This window comes from Pyrus communis, chromosome 8, assembly GCF_963583255.1.
Source record: "Pyrus communis chromosome 8, drPyrComm1.1, whole genome shotgun sequence".
In the NCBI taxonomy this organism is placed as follows: Eukaryota; Viridiplantae; Streptophyta; class Magnoliopsida; order Rosales; family Rosaceae; genus Pyrus; species Pyrus communis.
Window position 1 is genome coordinate 24,863,886 of NC_084810.1, and position 20,965 is coordinate 24,884,850.

The 20,965-nt window shown below is 37.7% G+C and overlaps 4 protein-coding genes across 5 annotated transcripts; 1 reads left to right on the top strand and 3 right to left on the bottom strand.

The window, feature by feature from the left end:
* Positions 1–2,299: 2,299 nt before the first annotated feature.
* Positions 2,300–6,059, top strand: LOC137742171 (WPP domain-interacting protein 2-like). Its single transcript, XM_068481958.1, has 3 exons — positions 2,300–2,483; positions 2,674–3,870; positions 4,987–6,059. The coding sequence occupies exons 2-3, from the start codon at positions 2,757–2,759 to the stop codon at positions 5,721–5,723; spliced, it is 1,851 nt and encodes a 616-aa protein (XP_068338059.1). The 5' UTR covers positions 2,300–2,483; positions 2,674–2,756; the 3' UTR covers positions 5,724–6,059.
* A 3,272-nt stretch (positions 6,060–9,331) lies between these two features.
* On the bottom strand, positions 9,332–11,386 carry LOC137743211 (uncharacterized). The gene has a single exon (XM_068483094.1). The coding sequence runs from the start codon at positions 11,384–11,386 to the stop codon at positions 9,629–9,631; it is 1,758 nt and encodes a 585-aa protein (XP_068339195.1). The 3' UTR covers positions 9,332–9,628.
* A 3,113-nt stretch (positions 11,387–14,499) lies between these two features.
* On the bottom strand, positions 14,500–17,690 carry LOC137743486 (high mobility group B protein 10-like). 2 transcript variants are annotated; one of them, XM_068483389.1, is made up of 6 exons: positions 17,399–17,690; positions 16,607–16,685; positions 16,063–16,225; positions 15,895–15,966; positions 15,145–15,500; positions 14,500–14,893 (listed from the first exon to the last, which is right to left on the bottom strand). In XM_068483389.1, the coding sequence occupies exons 1-6, from the start codon at positions 17,644–17,646 to the stop codon at positions 14,804–14,806; spliced, it is 1,008 nt and encodes a 335-aa protein (XP_068339490.1). In that variant the 5' UTR covers positions 17,647–17,690; the 3' UTR covers positions 14,500–14,803. The 2 variants fall into 2 exon arrangements, with proteins under 2 accessions (XP_068339490.1, XP_068339489.1); XM_068483388.1 differs by having other exon boundaries at positions 15,889–15,966.
* Positions 17,691–19,816: 2,126 nt separating this feature from the next.
* On the bottom strand, positions 19,817–20,546 carry LOC137742131 (photosystem I reaction center subunit V, chloroplastic-like). The gene has a single exon (XM_068481891.1). The coding sequence runs from the start codon at positions 20,426–20,428 to the stop codon at positions 19,937–19,939; it is 492 nt and encodes a 163-aa protein (XP_068337992.1). The 5' UTR covers positions 20,429–20,546; the 3' UTR covers positions 19,817–19,936.
* Between the last annotated feature and the right edge of the window lie 419 nt (positions 20,547–20,965).

The window sequence follows — 20,965 nt, forward strand, 5'->3', positions numbered from 1 at the left end:
GAACATTGACGGTGCTTGGAACAAGGATCTCAAGATTAAAGGTGTTGGAATTGTGGTGCTGGTGGGTGACTACCGTGGAAATTTTGTTACAAGGGCTATGGGACACTTCAACTTTTTCCATCCCCTCTTCACGCAGTGGCTTTAGATTTTAGGGAAGGCTTGGTTTTGGTGTAGATAAAGGGTTTTTTACAATGTTATTTTCGAGAGCGACTCGCTTCAGATAATTTCGACATTGAAAGAAAATGATATATGCTTGTGATTTTATGTGGTTCAATGGACTAACGGAGAGTATCCATATAAGGTGCCAACTTCTAAATCATTCACTAATAGTTTGGCATATCTGTTGAAGATGTTCTGAGTCTTGAAAGTTAAAGATTAAAATGGAAAAACTTGTGGATTTTGGACAAGTTCCTCCTACCCTTCCCATTTGCCTTTTATCTATCTACGTTTTCCTGTCCTCACTTGATACGTGTAATCCGCTAATAAATTAAACAACATAATTCATGCTTTTAAGGTCCAATATTATAGAGAATAGGGTGTTGAGTCTCTAGTCATGCATCCTGAGTTCGAAACTCTCTCTCCTTTAAATTATTGTAACTGTCAAACCCTCCCCCTTCTCTTAATTAGGAAATTAGAACTTATGATTTTAATGCATTAATTATGTAGTTTAATTTGAATGAAACACACGTATCAAGTGACAACGAAAGCAAAAGATAAATAGAGAAAGGCAAATGTAGAAGTTAGCTAATATTCTTCAATTATAAATTCCAAGTACCGCTCATATTCGATTTTGCTTGTCCCAAGTGACACAAAATCTCAGAGGAACTTTACACTAGTTGAAGAAAGTATACATCAAGTTGTTCATAAAGGTTGGACCGTTGCCGAGTGGCAGGCCTTGTTCTATACCAAACCATCACAGTCAATGCCTAAATATGGCCCAATTGTACCTCCTATGTGAGCCTGAAAATGAAAATTTTCCCCAATGTGAATTTAGGTTGAATATAAACGCACTTACAGCTGTTAGATCGATAAATTCACTTTTATTACTTATTACTATGAGTTTACGACGTAGATTAATATCAAATTAATATATTTGGTTTCCAATCTTTAGGTTGATTATATGAATTATTAGTATTCTAAAAAGTCGTCCGGAAGTTTCTTATACATTTTACATATTTAATGAAGGAGTGTGAAACGAATTTATTTATTTATTTCCAACAATGATTCGAAAATGCTCTAGCTTACGGAAAAAGAGATCCGACCTCGACTACGAAAAGAGTAATACATGTGGCCAACACTTCCATTTCCTTATATATCTATAACGGAGGAGTGTCAAATGTTTTGTTCTTTAACAATATGATATCTTATTCCAAACTACTATAATTACAGAAAAGGAGATTTACACTCAAATACAAAGAGCGAGTGATCACACATAGTTGTTATTAGGCTTGGTAAACATGTCATGTTTGTTTGTTCGTGTTGTTTTCGTGTCATCAAATTATTTTTACGGATTTTTAACATGTGACCCAATAACGATCCAAGTTATTAATAGGTCTTACAAAAAATTGTTATGCCTAATGTCTGGATCTGGCAAAAGACATCTTATCGAGTTCTTAAGAGATGACCCAATAATGATCCGACTGGTTAATTGATTAACTCGAAGTCTATTATTTTCGAGTCGTTTCGTGTCAAATTAACGAGGTTGTCCAATGAATTGCCAAGCTTAGTCGTTATGCTCTCAGCCCATGTCTAAAATACACATTGACCTTTTTTTTTTATATACAAACAATAGTGGAGGACGAAGGTATCGAACTTAAAACCTTAAGTGCAAGATAAACATTCATAACCACTTAAGGTACAAGCTTCGGTACAGCCCCCCCCCCCCCCCCCCCCCCCCCCCCCCCCCCCTTTTTTTTTTCTGTGAAACAAACGATGTTATCTACACTAAAGGAGATGAGGGAGTTTGCTAAGTCTCATAATGGCTAGTAATAATGTGGTTCAAATTTGCCTTTAGCAAGAATTGAACCTAAAACTTCTCACTTATAAGTAAAAAAGAATACTACTAAACCATAGTACAAGTTTTTTACCGGTACCGCATTTTAGAGTCGATAAGATAATCAGATAATTAGTGGGAGTTAGGGGCAAATTACGTAAATGCAAACCTTTAAACAAAATTACCAACAAGAACAACAGGGAGCCCACCCTGTCAGACTAACAGATCAGATGGCCAGCGGTGACGAATGGTGTGCGGTGCGGGTGGGCCCACCCCTCGTGCATATGGCCATTATTTATTCCTCCCTTTATCATTTTTGTCCCGTTAATTAATAATTAGCCGAATTAATTTTCCTAATTAAATTTTCCTAACTAAGTTTTCATCGCTTTAAAATCGCAAATCCGATCACAGTTTAGGGTTTTCAATGCCCTTCGAATTTATCGTCCACCTGCATCTTCTTCTAGGCTTCTTCAGGCAGTTAATTCTAACGGTAAGTTTCCCAATTCCCCAAAATCCCAAATTTAGAATTCGTCGTTTCGTATTAGTAATTTTCTGAATTTCAGTTACACGGAATTTAATTGCTTAACCATTTGATTGTCTGAATCTGTTTAATTCTTCGTTTATTTAAGTCTGTTTAGATTCATGATCGAAATTTAATTTCAATTTTTTGTATTTGCTAGATTTTGGGTCATGGGCTGGAAGTGTAGTTGTTGTTCTTGATCTGATTGAAGGGGTGAGGGAAGAACCTAACTTTTTCTATGTTATGGATTTGGAAAATGAATCGGTGGAAGATGTTGTAGTAAACCCACCAACAGTTTCCAATTCTGCTGCTGCTGCTGCTGGTGGCGATGGCGATGGCGACGGTAGTAGTTCGATTAGGAACAACGGGTCATGTGGTAATGAGATTGGAAATGTAGGAGGGAGTAGAGATAATGATGGTGGCACTGAACAGGTAGTGAATTCGAGTCCGCTGGCAGCCAAATCTCCCGGTGGGGGGTCACCTCCAACCATCAAAGGGCGCGGCTTAAGGAAGTGGAGAAGAATTAAGAGAAATTTTGCCAAGGGTGATAATGACAATGCAGTTGATGATTCTAGTAAAGTTTTGAAGCGGGGTTTGTCCGGTAATGGAAGCCCAGTTAAGCCGAAGAATTCACCCATTGAGATCAGGCATAATACTAGTGAAGGTTCTGTTGGATCCGTGAATATGTTAAGAAATGTGGGAGTTGTCGATGTCTTTGCCATTCCTGGTTCAAGTTCGGACTCTAGATTTGCTTTTGGTACTGCATTTGCTGCTGGTGCAGATTCTGAGAACAGTGAGGATCGGAGTAGCAAGTCTTCAACTGCTGCCAGTGTTCCAAAGCCCAAGTTTGAGCTGCCTGCAGCATTTGGGCATGCTCGGGATAAGAGCAAGATGAAGAGTACTAGCGGGAAGAGTGTGAGTAATTCAGCTCAAAGGGCTCAACAGGGAAACACACGAGTCGAAAGTAGTAAGAAGCATAGAGGAGACAGGGGCACAATCGAGAAGGAAAACTCTTATTCAAGCATGGAATCTGACTCAAGAAGCTCCAACTTTGTCTTTATGCAGAGTCCGATTTTGACTAGTAACGGGAAGCAAAGTGGAAGGTCAATGAATCATGATGGAGAAAACAGTGATGAAGTTCATGCAAGCGAACCACAGTACAGTGAAGAAGCTCAAACTGGTTATAGCAAAGAGAATGTGGGAGATGTTGAAGATTTTTCTCAGGGTGACTTTCCAACAGACTTGCCTTGGATGGCTAATGGAGGAACAAATAAGAATCATAGGTCCTTGACAGATCAAGATCCACTGGTCGAGTCTATCCTTAATCTCCATTCTGTACAAGAAGCACTTGCTAAAGGTTAGACTGCCTAAAACCGCTCAAATTTGAAAAATTACGAGATCAAGTTATAGTGTTATTGTCTTGCATTGCTGCTTTCCAGTCCTTTTTTCTCAACGTGTTGGTGCTTTGATAATATTGATGAATCACCCTATTGTTCATTGCCTAATTAGAATTTTTTGTTCAGCTACTTCATTTGATTGTCAGTTATTTTGGAAAACCTGATCTCGCAAAACTGTGTTCTGTGCTAAACACGTCAATTTCTTTTTCTGTAAAAGTGCAAGTCTCCATCATTGTTACATATCGACCATCGTTGGATCCAAATGGTATAGAGGGCATAGATTTAGGAGTTCTGCAAGCAAATCTTTTGGTCATTTTTAGAGTAGTCTGAAGGACCTCTTGACTATTCTGCAGACAGTGTAATCAATGGGTGGGAGAGTCTCCATGGCAGCCATATGTTAATCTTCTTTTAAGGTTATACTTTTACACTTGGAAGTTTATTCAGTCTTCCTCGTGTTTAGGGGATCTTCGTAAAAAGGGTTTTGAAATACCTCTCATCTTATGTCCCTCATGCGTATTATATTTGGTGAATCTTTCTGGTTGACAAATAAGCATTTTGAGAAGCCTAGATGTTGACTTAACTTATTTATATCATCATTGAAGTTATTGTTTTGCATTCTTTTTTATTCTCCGAAGTGGCGGTGTAATGGCACCTACGGTCTCTTTCCTCTTCTATGCCGAAGGCTTAGTTCAAGGAAACTAGTATTGTTCTATTTCTTGTCTCGTGTTCCATCCATCTTGGTTATTGCATACTTTAAAGAAATCTAAAAGTTAAAAAACAAAAGTCAAAACCTGAATAAGGTATACCTCCAGGATATGCGTTTTCTCGGGTTCTGCATAGTGATACAATGAATGGAGCATGTTTTACTTTTCAATGCAATTTCGGTTTATGTTTTTTCTTAACTTATTGCTGTCTGTGTTTCTTATTAGCGATGGTTTGTTTCCTGCTGAAGCTACTTGTGACTGCTTTGTCTGAAATATGAATTTTGGTTGTGTTTTCCTTTTTTGGGATTTCTGCTATATTATTATGGCTTCTTTTAGGACATTAAATTAATGGAGTCATGTGTGCACATGCAGAGGTTCAGAAATTTGGGGAGATTGGGAAGGAAACTTTGTCAACGGATTCTAATAGTGGTGGTATACCTGCCGATATCTATTCAAGTGATCCGGGAAACAATGAATCTAACTTATCTGACCATTTGGATTCTGATAAGATTGGACAAACTTCTTCTAAGTCCTTGGAATCTCAGGTCTTGAGTTTGAAACAAAATGTGAAGCTTTTGGAAAGCAAACTGGATGAGACAAGAGCTATATTGGAGTTGAAGGAGTCCAGGGTTACCGAACTCGAAGATATGATTAACATTAGCAAGTCTGCAAAAGAAGATTCAGGTAGTACTGTAGGTTTAGAGGAGGAAAAAAGTCGAGAGCTAGAGACTGAACTTGACAGCGTGTTTAGGCAAATGATTGAAGCCCAGGTCGAGTTTATTGCTATTAAAAGTTCCACACAGAGGTTGAAGTTTGCTGCAGGTGGCCAAATCGCACTGCTTGACGAGCAAGAAGCAGTAGCTGGAGAACAAGCACAGATGCTGAACAAGCTTGGAGAAGTAGAAATTAGAGCCACAAAGCTAAAGGAACGAACGGAGGAGTTGGGAAAATTATCCGGAGATATTTTAGAGACCGGAGAGGTCTTCACCATCCAGAAGAGATTTTGTAAGATTACTTCATGTCTTTTTATTCAGTTGGTATTGCTGGGCTTGGCGATCTTGGTTTTTTTCTCGCAGTCGTCCCATGAAGGGGTGGCTGTACCCACCTGAGTCCGAGAGTAGCAACGCCATTTTGTTTTTGTGTATTCTCAACCTCCTTAGGCAAATATTGGAAGGTTAAGTTTGATCTTTTATCATGTAGAACCTGTTTTTTTCCTCTCTGTTTTCGTTTTTTGTAACATTGTTGTAATTTTTGTTTTCATAGGAACAGAAGCATCTCAAAATGATTGCTTATAGCGTTCTATACTTTTCCATGACTGTAATTTTTGCGTGTTCGATTTGGTTTGGCGGATAGTTTTATGAGTCGAAATTCAAGGAACATCGAGTCACTTGTAATGGATGTACCTTGACGATGTTTAAGACGTAATTAAGGTTTTCTCGCACATAGCTTGCAGGTCTCGTGTGTTTTGCACAAGCATGTGTGGTTTTATAGCTGTGTAGAACGATCTACCGTCGAAAATTGCTCGTATATCAAACGATCCAGTTGTTTGTAGATGCATTGGTTTTTGTTTTGGTACAGGTAAAATCCATAAAAATATGAAGTGACTGAAATCGAAGGAGAAACCCAGAGCCATCTCGCTCTTCCTTATTTAATTTTGTCTGTCGTATTCGTTTTTATAACTAATAAATCAGACACCAAGATAAAGAGAGGTCAGCGAACCACGACAAGTGGTTTAATAGAAAAGTGCGAATGGTAGCTTCCTAAAGGGAAGACCTAACGGAAGATTCCGGGTTTGATACCTTGTACACTGTGAATCTGCTTGATAGTGCTCACGAGCAGGGTGCAATTCCAAACTAGCCCTCTTGAGGCCCAAAAGATGTAGATACTTGTGGTTCGACATTAGTTGTCTCATTTAAAAAAAAAAAAAAAAAAGAAGATAAAAGAGTTTAGTGACAATATTATATCTTCTCACTATTAGTGACAATTTTGAATCCACCAAAAATACGTAATAACATTCTCACTATTATTTTCAATACAAGCATTAGTCGAGAAAAGAGAATCGAACTCAGCATCTTAGAAATGTCCATGCTCCCCGCAGGATTAGCAAACCAAGCTAGGCAAAGGCAAATGTGGGGTCTCCTTTTGCTTGCATCATTGGGCTCCACCATGGACATCAACTAACGATTCTCCAACTGACACTGGTAGTTGCTGCTAAGATACCATTTACAATTCCTCGACCATCTCACTGGATTCTACATAGAAATTCAAAGTCATGGCAAAGACTTTCTTAGGTTTACTAACCAGCGAAAATTGTATGCTTTTTTGTACAAGATACACATGGTCGTCAAATTTTGTTCATCGAAATTTTGACTAAAAATTTAACAGTAAAAAACTTTATACAACTAAGTATATTAGAAATTTCTTGTTGCTCATAGGCAAATTGAAATTGAAAGAAAAGTGACAGTGATATATAACGCATGTGACAGGTAAATGCTTGATTAGATTTAGAAGTTTTGAAGGACACAAATTCCGTAGTTGGTCTCCATTGTATCGACCATGGCCGCGTCAAATCCAGTGCTACTATTAAGCATCAATTACCTTTCTACCATATTGAGAGGATGGAGCATTAATGGGTCTTTTATTATTAAGAAAAAATGATTAACTTTGAACTCCTTTAAAAAATGGTGTCGTTTGCTGAAAAAATATAGGTTTTTCTTTTAGTGATCTTGAACCAGAATCGAGTGATAAAGTTGCACTAGAGAGATGTTGATGTTTAACTTTTCTTAAACTCTTTTGTTTTCAACGCAAACAAACCAAGAGGGTACACGTGCCCCTCCTGGCCCTTCATCAAATTAATTCGCCCCTGATGTGCATGAAACAGAATTTCAGCATTAAACAGATAAACTTGTAATTAACAATTAATCCAGAGTTAATGAAATAAGCATATGTGTATGAGTGTATCCTAGAACCAAGGCCATAAAGGCACGAAAGCGTATGGGACATTGGTAGGGTACTGCATGTTTGGCAGTTAAGAAAATGGCATGAGAAAGGTGCCAATGGATATAAAAGTAAAAAATGATTGTCTAGAAAGTTTGAGGTCACGAGAAATTGCCAAGAAAACGGTTGAATCATATCCCTTCTATTTTCTTCTATGCCAAATGCAAAGCATCCATCATTCAAAGCAAATGCATTATGAGTACCACACACAAGTAACTAGTTATGAAATTTACCATTTTTTTGCGAGACAAATGTTTATATGTTTTACAATGAATCTAGACGATAAAATTTGACTGAAGTCAGTCCAATCAATGATTTAAATTTATAGTAAGTGAACATTTGTAGCATTGTATTTTGCGGGAATGTTTAGAGAGAGAATTTTCGGGGGGTGTGATGACATAAAACTTAGGAAATATATAGAATGCTAATGTGAAAAATAAAAGTTACCATAAACTTTCATGCACAACACAACTAATATACCAATACCCTTGCAAACTAAATAATGTTATTCTCACACTAATTTTTTCCTCCCATAGTACTCTTGTTAATATTTTACCTTTAATTTTCTTCAATTCATTTGACCCGATGATCAAAAATTGATAAAAGAATTTAAGAAATAAAAATAAGTGTAAATAGCACCACCCTAACTGAATCTAGACACTTGACTTAATCTGTTGTCTTATTCTTTTGCTAACCTGGTCACAAAGTGAGAAGAGATGGTAAAAACTTAAGCTGGAGAGGAATTAAGAATTGTGTGCTTAAAATAACCAATGTTTAAACACCTTTGATGATTTTGCAATTAAATTAGATGATTTGGAAACAATTCTACATCTCTATCAGTAGTTCAGTACACACCTTTTCAAAACAGACCCCACAAGAAGTTGGACAGGGATTGTATGCCCTCCACTTTTGGTGTTTTTTTGTTTGTGTGGTCACGGTTAAGCCACGTCAACATTTTATATTACTATTCATTTTTATCTTATTATCTCTATAAAAAAAATAATATAAAATGTTGACGTGGCTTAACCATGACCACACAAAACAGGAAGGTACGTAAGGACACCAGAAGTAGGAGGGCAGACAATTCTTGTCCCAAGAAGTTTAGATAGCACCACCCAGAAAAAAAGTTTGATTCTTGCAAATTGGGTTGATGGAGAAAAGCTCCTCAGGGGAGAGAAGTCTCTTGACCTTTTTTTTTTTTTTTTTTCAGAAAAATGTCTCCTTTGTTTTGTGGCCTCCACTACATAGTGTTATATGTTATTAGCATCACATCACCAATAAACAAATCATAATCAATTGCAAACATGTACACATAATAAGAAACTTAAGGAAGGAATTGCATTTGACAATAAACTGGTAAATTTTCTATAAAAATTAGAAAAAATTAGATTGAATATGTTTGCGAGATTCAATACTTTTAAAATAATTATATGCAAGGAAAGATTTCAAATCCATTTGTTTCTACCCTGATCTTCTATTTTAAATCTTGGCAATATATGTCATGTAATAGTCTAAATAAACAATCTAACCGTATAATAATGTCATGTAAATCCCGTAAATTTGATATCACTATGGGGAAAAGAGCACTTACATTTGAGATTTGAGTACCAAAAGGCTTTTGAAACTTAAAACTTAAGGAACCAAACAATTTAACTCTAACAAGAAAATTAATGAAAGAGAAAGTAGGGAAACTAATTTAACCAAAAAGAAACACTGTATATATGCACAAGTCCTGCAGATTCTTTACATCATCTTCCTCCCCAAAGTAATAGCTATAGGACCATTTGGAAATTGGAAGTCTCCTTCCACTAAAGCAAAATCCTTGAGAGGACCATATCATCATGCTTTTACATGAAAAGAATTAACCCAAAATGACAATGGCAATGGACCCCACTTTGATCAAACTGGAAAGAGCAGTAGGGTTTCTAAGACTAAAAAAACAAAATCTAACTGAACTATCAGATAGCCAGAGACTGAGAGAAGAAGAAAAAAAACCTCAGCTTCTTCAGCTGGCTGGCTAATTAGTAACTGAATTGTAAGAAGAAGGTGCACATCCAGCTGCTGCAGCCCCACCATACTGATAACCTGCACCCTCACCTTGCTGGTCATCCTCCTCCATTGGTGGAAGCTCGTTTAGGTCAAAATCCAAAACTCTTCTCCCACCACCGACACCTGCAATATTCTGACTGGACTGAGCTTGCAGCTGCTGCTGTAGCTGCTCAGGGGGACCCCCCACCACCTGCTGCTGCTGCTGCTCAGTGGGGCCATTCCAGTGGCTCCTCTTGTGACCCCCCAAAGCCTGACCTGTTGGGAAGGTCTTGTTGCAGATTTTACACTGGTGGTGCTGCTGATGATTTAGTGCTACTCTTTCTGCTTCATCATTATGCACCCTATCTTCACCGGCCGACACGTCAGCGGGTGCAGACTGGTCCTCCATAGATGGGTGGGCCACCGCGATCCCCTTGAGCTTGTTGTGGCTTGACATGTGTCCTCCCAGAGCTTGGTGGCTAGGGAAACACTTCACACAGAGATTGCACTTGTACCTCAGCCTTCCTTCCAAGTCCACCAGCTTCATCTTCCTCCTGTTCCTCCTCATCACCGCAATGCTCTCAGAATTCTGACTGTCTGACAACTCATCCTCCATATTATTATGATTTCCTATATTTTCCTCCTCCATCAATCCAAGCTTCAAGAAATTCTTCACCGTTGACTTTTCTTGACCAAAACCCCCACCATATTCATCATACCATTTTTTCTCACTCCTCTTCACCTCAGATGGTGATCCCTTCCTCTTGTTTGTGGATCCCACGGTGGTGGTTGCAGTGTACCCATGGCGTGGAAGTGCTCCCTCTCCGTCCTGATTGGCAGTGATCAAGAAATTGCTGTTGGTGGCCTCACACATGGTGTCATCAGCTCCTCCTCCTTCCAATGGATTGGCCTGAGCTAGCAACAAAAGATCATGGACAGCTTCCTTCATCTGCTCTTCATCTTCTTCAACAGTCCTGGGACTTCTCGAATCCAAACCGGAGATGGACTGGTCAGAGTTGGACTCTAGTCCAGTGCTGCCGCTCTTCCTCCCTCTCCTTGCGGTTTGAGACCATTTAGGCAGAGTCTTGGAGAGATCAAGAACCGAACTTTTTGACCCGAAAAACATCTCATCAGAGTCAATCTGACCATCCTGAGCTTTCTTATCACTCTGATCAGGCACAGCATCTGACAGAGTGGAGGAAGAGCTGTTTTTGGCGGCCGGAGGCGGCTGAATTCCCCTCCATTCTCTCTCTGGATGCGACCTCATATGCCCAAAAAGTGACTTCATCGACGGAAAATTCTTGCCGCAAACGCAACAAACAGGCTTCATATCGCTGATGCTATTGCTATTACCTCCAATCCCAACAACACCACCGGCATTCGAGCTTCCAACATCGGAATTATTAGGTTTCGAAATCTTGGCTTTTGATGAAATCATGTTCTTGCGAGACTGATTAAACAATTCCCTGTCAGCTTGAATATGTATTCTCAAGTGGCCTCCGAGAGCCTTACCTGAGCTGAAACCCTTGCCGCAGACCTCGCAGAATCTGGTGAATTGAGGCTGTGGAGCAGCGGAGGAGTTTTGCGGGTTTTGGTCTAAAGGTTCCGGCTTTGCAACCTTGAGCTTCGGAAACAGTCCTCCATTGTTGTTCTCCATCTCTTCCCGGCTCAGTTTCTTTGCGGGCGTTGGCTCTTGATAGCGGGCAGCTAGTGGCGGAAACCTAGTTTCTTTGTGTTGGATATCCATATGTGAGGGAAAAAAAAAAAAAAAAAACCCAGCTCGGAGATTTAAAGATTGTGTGAAACCGCAACTAGTGAGGGTTGTAAAGATCAAGCTCTTTAGGTTTTCTTTTTTTTGGTGCTTGGGGAATATACAAAGAAAGAAAGAAGCTGAACCTAAACAGCAGATATGAGTATGCGGAACCCTACTAGGAGATTGAGAATATATATTTATACATGTATAAATAATTATATATGTAAATAAATATGTGAAAAAAGGGTAGCTTAGCTGAGAAGCAAAATTAGGCTACTTTGATCATAATCTCGTTTTGGGTAATTATAAGTCCTGAAAATCCTGACCTCCCTAAAATCAAGAACGCTAAGAGGGGAAAGAAAACAAGGAAACTCTGTGGCATCCAGCTAATGATGTCATCAGATTGCAGCTAAAAAAAGGATTATATTAGAAAATAGCTAAGGAAAGGAGCCAAGAACAAACCCAGAAGAGCTAGAGAGAGAGAGAGAGAGAGAGAGAGAGAGAGAGAGAGAGAGAGAGAGAGAGAGAGAGAGAGGGAGGGAGGGAGCTTTCCAAATTCTGCAGCAGTTGGGCAGTCTTTGGTCTTTTAAGTCACCAAATTGTTATTTTTATAAACATAATTAGTTTTATTTTTTCATAATTAATGTTATTTTTGTGGGTTTAACTGCTGTTTGCGTGAGTTTTGGATAGTGGGGAATTGACTGTCAAACCCTGTTAATCCGTTTTTTTTCAGAATCTCCAAATTCTCATAAAATTTTGAGTCACTGAGAGGAGGGAGAGAATTATCAAAAGTTGAAAACCATAAAGGGAAATGCTAAATGAATTCTTTTACGTTGTGACTATTCAAAAATTCTATATTATCTCATGCTTCTGACACAATATTTTTTATAATATTAACATAAAAATTAACGTTAAACTGTACGATAACAGATGAGTCTCAATTTGGAGAGAGTTCCTTTAGCATTTCTCAACTATAAAACCTACTTCAATCAAGGAATTAGAATCCATCCATACATAGTACTGTTCAGTGTGAAGCGTGCCACTTTCTTCTATCCCACTACGACTATTTAGGAGCCCCACTTACCACACTAACCATACCTGCCCCAAAGAGTAAGGCTTTATGAATTTCCTCCTTCTAATTTCTTTTTTCTTATTTTTTCCTTGAATTTTAATTTTAATTTTGATTTTCCTTCGAAGATACTCCAAGGCCAATCATCCGGAATTCTCTCAGATTTCACAAAAAATTAGGATACAAATCTTTTCTTTGTAATATTCCTCCATCCCAAAAATTAGGTTTGTTTTCTTCTTATTTTCCTTGTATTTCTATGAAATTTGACAATACTTCGATGTGGCTTAATACACCAAATTTTTGGTTGTTACAACATCGATTGTTAAATATTTAATCAATAATATATCGACTAAAAATCTCGGTACACAAGATATTCCGCAGCATATTAGGATTTTTTCTTCTTTCTATTTGGAATGAAATCCCAACAGGATAAGAAAGGGCAAGAAGCCTAGCAAAGCGGGAACTCTTGGATTAATTAGTTTCAAAATCCGTGCTTATCTCCATCCTTTACGTTAATGCATGTCATAATTATCCCTTTTAATCCTCTTTTATGTGAATTTTCACACCTCACACCACCATTCACCACTCACCACACACACGACCAGAGTCCATTAGTCTCTAAACAAGAAATTAATTACAGGAGCAAATTTTGCAATTTATTTCCTTTTTCCACGCGGTTTCAAACCTTTGAATGGCCTCCATGTTTATGGAAAGCTTGAGAGGCAAATGTTTAGAAAGAGCTAAATTTTATGAGTGTGAGCAAGGATTTTGAATTGGGTCACATCCACTACTTATGATCTTAAACTCTCTACTTAATGCTTTGACGAAGAAAATGTGTCAAGAAAGTTCGTTCGTTGTACAATGTTAGAGGTTACGAGCTCTGGTGTTCGATTCACATCATTGTTAAAACGATATATCTCTACTAATTAATAAAACACTCATTGTCAACCAAAATCCTATGAAATTATTAGTTTAACCCTTTAATTAAAACAGAAAATGAATAAGGAATATGGGGCAGAAATGTAATTTTGCTGTTTTTTTTTTCAAAACCTCACCTACATATAATCCTAACATATCTCTAATTAAAATAAATAAATAAATAAATAAAAACTTCCCACCCCACATTCTCTATCACTCTCTTCCTCTCTCCTTCTATTTCGAAAACAAAAATAAAAAATTTTCTCAAACAAAAATAAAAAATTTTCTCACACACTTTGTGTGTGCCCATATGCTAGTATTTATGATGATTATGATATCGAAGTTGGACTAACTTGTTGTGATGACAGTAGTTCCCGCTAATTGTTCTAATGCTCAATGCTCTAATGCTCACTTCACATTGGCTATTTAGCAGGAGTTCCTGCTAATTGTTCAGCAATCAAGCAAGGTTCTTTCTGAGTGTACGTGATTATGCATAAATATAACGTTATTCGCTGTTTGAGTATTTCTTTCTTAAATGTACTCTTAGTGTTAGTTGTGGTGAACAACTCTTTAGAAAAAAAATTATGAAAATCATTCAAGTTCGTCTACTTTCGATTGAAAAATAGAATCATAATATATATATATATATATATATCAATCTTATGTGTGATTACACGACCAATCTACTCAATTACTATAACGAGTTCCATCTTACGTAACAACAGCCGCGCTTGCTTCGTGGATGTTGCCTCGTTTTCTTGTAGTGCCTGTTCAAGTTAATTCAGTTCACATTCAGAATATTTTTATGGGGAGTTGAAATTTATATTAGACTTACCATGCAAAGTGGAAAAAAGCAAGTGTATCTCCACGCCAATCAAGTTTATGATGGCCTTCAGTAACAATGAAAATAGCAGCATTTGGTTGTAGTGATCTGCGTACATCTTATGTTGTAAACATTGCATAATTTTCAAATATCCTCCCATTAGTATTATGACACGGTATACCGAACCGTATTCTTGACGTACTAAAAATTTCCTGTACAGCTATTTAATCTTAACTGTGCTTTCTATGTGATTTATTCAATCCGATTGTCATAAATTTTAGACTGCAGTTCCGGGAATTACTATTGTAACATTGGAATACCAAGAAATATCAAAAATTGTTACTGCAGTAAAATCCTACTAATCCGAAAAGAAGGCAAATTCAACACATTTTACACAGCTGCCCCCTTTCACCCCTTCCGCGATTCTTTTCCGCGGATGGGGCACGCTGAGGGGTAACCATAGCAAAGCAAAATGAAAACCGAAAAGGAAGTTAAATGCCGGCAACAAAGACGACTACTACTAGCCTACTACTACAACAAGGCATACAACAGAGGAAAATGATGCCTACGAAACAAGTTGCCTATGTAACGAACAAGGAGGCTATTGCTGTGGATGATTGTAGGAAGATTTATATTCCAGCATTTCGGTCCTGTATCTCTCCTTGTCTTTCGTCCCTTTATCCTGATAAACCTGCACGAAGAAATGGAGTGTTATGATGAAGATTTCACAAAGATTTCCAATATACCGCAAGTTAGAAATGTAGAGAATCAAGACGAAAGGAAACGGAAATAGTAAAAATCCAAGCATGTGAAGCTTCTCCTCGAACCTTAGATCGATATCAAAATCATCCCGAACACACATACAAGAGTGACATTATCTTGGGACTTTATGAGCAAAAAAGGACTAACCGGAAATAAAATTGAGTCACCAATTCATTATACCTGTTTCTCAGCCTCTGTGAGATTGTTCCATAGGTACCCAATTTTCTTGCTGATGGCTCTCTCTTGCCCATAGTACAAAGGCTTTAATCTAGCATAATGCTCAGCGAAGAAGAAATTGTAACCGCTCCTGTTTGACTTGGGCCGAGAGGGATCGCGTAATGCCAACCTGGATCTCTTTCGGTTCCGTCGAGTAGGCATGTCCGAAAAACTCTGAGAAACATATGTAGCTGTAGGAGCATGATACAAGACACCTTTCAGTTCGTCAGAACCCAAGTTGACAGTAACCAGATATCCACTGTCAAATTTCCCATCAATGGTTCCCATGATTGAAGAGCCAAGCTGCACTTCTGCACTTTCTGTACATAAGATAGAGAAAACAGATCCATATCGCAATTAATTCATCGCCTTACAGATCAAATAACCAGATGCTATAAATAAGGTCAGAGGATCTAGGAAATGATGGTACCGAATTAGAAAGACAAAACTAAATTCTCATAGCAAGTCATCCAACTTTAAGAAGTTACCGAACTATTTCATACGATTTTTTCTGAGAATTGTCAATTGGAGGTACATTCCATGATTGTAAATAAAAGGTTTTCTGGAAACTCACAGTTTAATGTAGACACCAAAGAGAAAATATACACATAGTTATATGATTCTACTTCTAGAACTAGTGTCAAAAGTTTGAACGCAACTACTATTAGAACCATAACATTGTGGGTTCGAGATGGAGGTTAAACGTACCCTGACCTGGAAACTGGTTTCTACTCGCCCCTTCCTCCACGGTGGCTGACCCATTGAAAAGGTCCTTGCTTACAGGTTCTGGAAAAAAAGAAACTTGAAAACTATATATCTTTCTAATCGATGAAATCAATGAAATAACATACAGAACCAACACAGATCCATGTCTTCAATTACCAAGCACTGGGATGCTAAAAACTTCTTTATGGAGATAATAGGCCTGCTCAAAGTGATACAGCAAAGACAAGTAGTACTTCCGTAAGACAAATGAAGCACTGGTAATTGTTGTTGGGAAATTGAAGGCCACAATCACTTCCTTCCATTTGCGATCTCTAATCACCTGTAACCAGTTTAAGAGAATTTGAAGTTAAATAAAAGCCACAAAATAAAAAAAAAAAGGGGACCTTGGAATGCTCCAGGAAAAAAAGTTGGACCCTTTCAAAATTCTGCGAACCAACTTTGGTCTGAGCTGAGAATACTACTAAACAAGTAGTTAAAGTCAACCTAGTTTACACCCAGCCGAGACCCCAGCCCCCATTCATCATAGCTTGTTTCCGAAAAAACAATGAGTGTAGCCTATACCGGGCACACTTGAAAATTCTAATTAGTTAAATAGTGATCAACTGAGTTTAAGATCCATTTTTCAGGCAATAAGTTTAATTTCAGCTTCAAGAGTCTCATGTATAAACAATCATTAAGAAGAAAAATAAACTGAACGAACCTTGTCAAGCCCACCACGAGATGTGACTTCAACAAAAAGGAGATGTAGATCCAGAGATTTTCCTCCAACAGTAGGAATCCTACACAATGAGCATTAAGCACATGGTCATGGACTTTCTTTTTGTTTCTTTTCAGTACTCCAAACTAAACTTTCATTGACTCAATGTCTGGATTGCTTATTTTTCCATCATCCCCAACTCAAACTCAGGTAGAGGAGAGCCACCACAGGGGATGGAAATTTGATAATATTGTTCAAATAAACATCTTGAATCCTAAACACAATCCTAATTTTGCTAAAAATATCCGAAACGATGTGTACACTGCAGTCCAATTTTTTCAGTCATTCGCCATTCAATCAATTCAAACAGAGGAATAGGCGGCATAGTTTTGATTAAAACCAGTCAACTGAAGTTTGCAACATGCAAAAACATTGGAAATATATCAAGTGAAGCAATGTAAAGATAAAAACACAACATAAATATACAATTTTCCAATTCTTCCAACATATTAAGACCCAAAATAGCAAAACAAAAACAACCCAATTCATCAAATAGCCCAACAAAACAAAATCTAAGTTGTAAGAAAAGGGAACAGAGCCAAATTACATGAATTGATAAAACCAGTCAACTGAGTAGCAACATGCAAATACAACACATATAAATACACAACACAAGAACATAAATTTCAAATTCTGCAAGACCCAAAACAGCAAAACAAACACAACCCAATCCACCAAACGACCCAAAATACAAAATCAAAAGCTGTAACAAAAGGAAAAAAAGCCAAAATTTACATGAATTTGGTTCTGAACGAATCGTGAAACTCCTTGAGCTTTTCCCAGAAAAGGTCGGAGCTTTGAACGACTTCCTCATACTTTGCTGTGGGTGAAGGATAAGCCTTTGGAGCGGAGGCGGGGGATGAGACAGAAGACCCATTGGCGGAGAGAGAGAGGAGTTGTTGTTGGTGAGCTGAAATGGCCGCAGAGGAAGAAGAAGAAGTCTTCTCCTTTTCTGTAATTTTTGGTGTTGGGACCTCAGACATGTTCAGTCAGAGAAAATAAGAGAGGGTAAAGATTGATGGATGGATTAAGAGTTTAAGAGACTCGGTAAAGATTGTATTTTTGCGACCTTTTTATATCAGCCAATTTATATGATTGTATAAGATATTGGATATGCTCTCTCTATGACGGATTCAACTCCAATGCTACGTAGTATTAAATATTTTGATGTATTGTATAACTTGAATTCACGGGATTATAATAAAAGTAATAATTTAAACTAATTCAAATCATCTAATGCTCATAGAATGGAAGAAATTTTTCCCTAGAACTTAGAAAACTTTCCCGACAATTAAAAATTGAAACTTGTTTTTTGGTTTTACGATACAAATAACAGTTTAAACTAATATAAAATTATGGTAAGGAAATTCGAACTTGAATAAGGGGCAAGACAATTATTTTTCTTTTAAATAAGCGTATGGATTGGGAAGTTTGAATTCAATAGCTCATACGTAAGAAAATATATTATTAACTAATTGAGCTACGAGTTGCTACTGAGTGTAGAGAAATTCTATGAGTTGGTGGAGTATGGGGATGGGCTGATGGGTTTGATAGCACACATATTTGGGAATGCAAAGCCGAGATAGGTATTACTTTTATTGGCCAAAATTAATAAGATTATCTGTCAAATTTAGACCCTTTTTTACTCCTTTTTGGTGGGTTGTAAATTAAAATAAAAATAGGAAGAAGAGATTAGTTCCAAGGGCAAAGGGAAAGCAAGATGGTGAGGTGACTTGTGTACTGGAAAATATTGGTATACTTGTTAATAGAGTGTGATTTTTAGACCACACATATTTCGATTACGATGATTTTCTTTACAAATGGTAGCGTTAGAGGGTTAAATTGTTAGTTGTTAGGCGAATGAAGATTAGTGAGGATCGAATGTGCACCAGGTTACGTCGACATAATTGCTTTCTATCACTGTGGTAAAACACCATCTATAATTACGACGATTAAATCTAATAAAACTCTTTACAATTGTTGTTTGAGTAAGAGTGTCGGATAAAGAACGCATGAGATAAGTGAATAACCGTTGTGTGAAATAATAAGGATTTTTCTTCAAAACTTCAATTACAAATTTTTTACTATTTTACTTCATATAAATAGTGCTACCTCTTTTACAATCTAATTAATCGACGGTAATTAAAAGTAATGTTTAAAACTTAACTGTAAGGGTCTTTTGTATCAAAACTGTAAGGGTATTTTTGTTTATATGAAAGTTGTACAAAGCCACAAAGTAATATAAATTGTACTATGTATTGTCTAACTTTTAATTTGGGTTAAGAAACTATGCTTATGTTGGCCTAAACACATGTGAGTTGGTCCAGTTAGTAGGTCGTCTTTGCCATTTTAGAGGCCCTGTGTGAATTTAAAAAAAAGGCCCTCCTTATTTAAAAAAAAAAAATGGACAATATATTCATTCAAAGTCCAACAATCAATATTCAAACTTAATTGAAATTAGCATCCCACTCTTACTAATTGAATAATCTCTAATTGTCATGAAATCATAATTTAGGGTCATCTATGAAAAATGGAGCATAACTGCAAGAGAGATATGGAAATACGTTTTTGTTTGTTGAAGAAAGTAATACACAAATTAGTTTGTTATTGCTTAAGAAAAGTGGAAGAAAGTAATACACAAGTTTTTTATTGCTAGAGAAAAGTAAAAAAAGTTAATATATTAAGTATAAGCTCTGCTTAATCAATTGTATATATATAAATCATATTATGATGATTTTTCTTTTTAGTTAAAAACTTGATTTTTTATTAGAAATTTATACTCATATGTAATATATAGGAGAAGCATAAAAAATTTGGGGATCCCTCAGAAATTCGAGGTCCTGTGCCACTACACCTTTTGCACACTCCCAACGCCCCCTCTGCCAGTTAGTCAAGTGTTCGCTTCTTTTCACTCAAGTTAAAACCTTATTTATCATAAATTAGAGCAGTTTAAGACATCGTTTTATCGATAGAAAAGAAATGTTCCAAGTTCACCATTGCTTGATGGATTTGGATGCCCTTGAGAACATGAGCAAGTAGTAAATTCCAAATTCCAACAAAACACATACAATCAAACTCAGAATCGATCCGGTCCTGGCTGCGGTGCTGTTACTGTGAAGAAACTCTATCAAAAATAACAAAACAAAGAAAAGCAAAAGAACCTCCCAAACTAGTGATCCATTTAATAAGCTATACAAATTACAAACAGGATAGAGAAGTCACAAGAAGAAGATATGGATTGAACTCAAATTTAAATTCAAAATATTAAAACTTTCAGTCAAAGAACTTGGGATCATAGCCATTGCTAGAGGTAGCCAAGATATAGTAAGCCACAATGTGACCAATAGAACCCCAAGCCAAAACATCCACAATGTTGAACCCTACAGGGTCATTGGACTTGAGGAGGCTCACATACTCCTTAGCCCTAGTGTCCCCAGCCTCGAAGTGTGTCACCCCGTTCTGCTCCGGCAACCCTTGCTTGGCCACATTCTCTCTCTGGAAGTTGAAGAACACAAACCTCCCAAGGAAGAGAGAGAGACCGGTGCTCAGGCTGATGACCAGCGATGGGTTCAGCTCAGCTTTCACAACGCATGACCTTCTCCTGGTGCTGGGTGCAATCAAACCCAGTTTGGTGGGAGGGGAGGACTTGGTGAGGGGTCTGAGGCCTTGGAAGGAGATTTGGGTTGGTGAGAGGGCCTGGTGGTGCCTTGCGGCGGTGGAGGAGATGGATGGGGCTGAGAACAAGGCGGAGGAGGTGGCTGCCATTTGTTTGGTTGTGGACGAGGAGGGTGTTGGGCTGTGGAAGTTTGATGAAAAGTGGAGGTTGGTTTTGTGGAGGAGATGAGATTTGTATAGTAGTGGGGGAAGGGGTGATATATCTCTACTGGTTCTGTGGAGGTTGTGAGGATGGGAAAGTGGGAGGGAAAGATTTTGGATGGTGAGTTGGCATTCTTTTATTGGTTCCTTTTGGATTAGAGATTTTTCGGTACGGATGGATCCTCTCATGAGTAGAGGGTCCGAATCCTGCTGACCATGGAACACAGACCGTTGGATCAAAATCCAACGGCTGCAACCACAGAAACTCTCTAAAAGTTATAATAATTGTAGCCGTTGAATTTTGATCTAATGGTCCGTGTTCCTTGATTAGCAGGATTCAAACCCTGCTCAGAAGAGGATCCAAATCCTTTGGGTACCTCTGAAATTCTGTGGTGTGCCAGCTTGTAAATCTTGTTTCTCTTAATCCTAGTTTGATTTAATCAATCTAAACACCACAAATAAATAAGAAGAATAAGCGCGTATAAA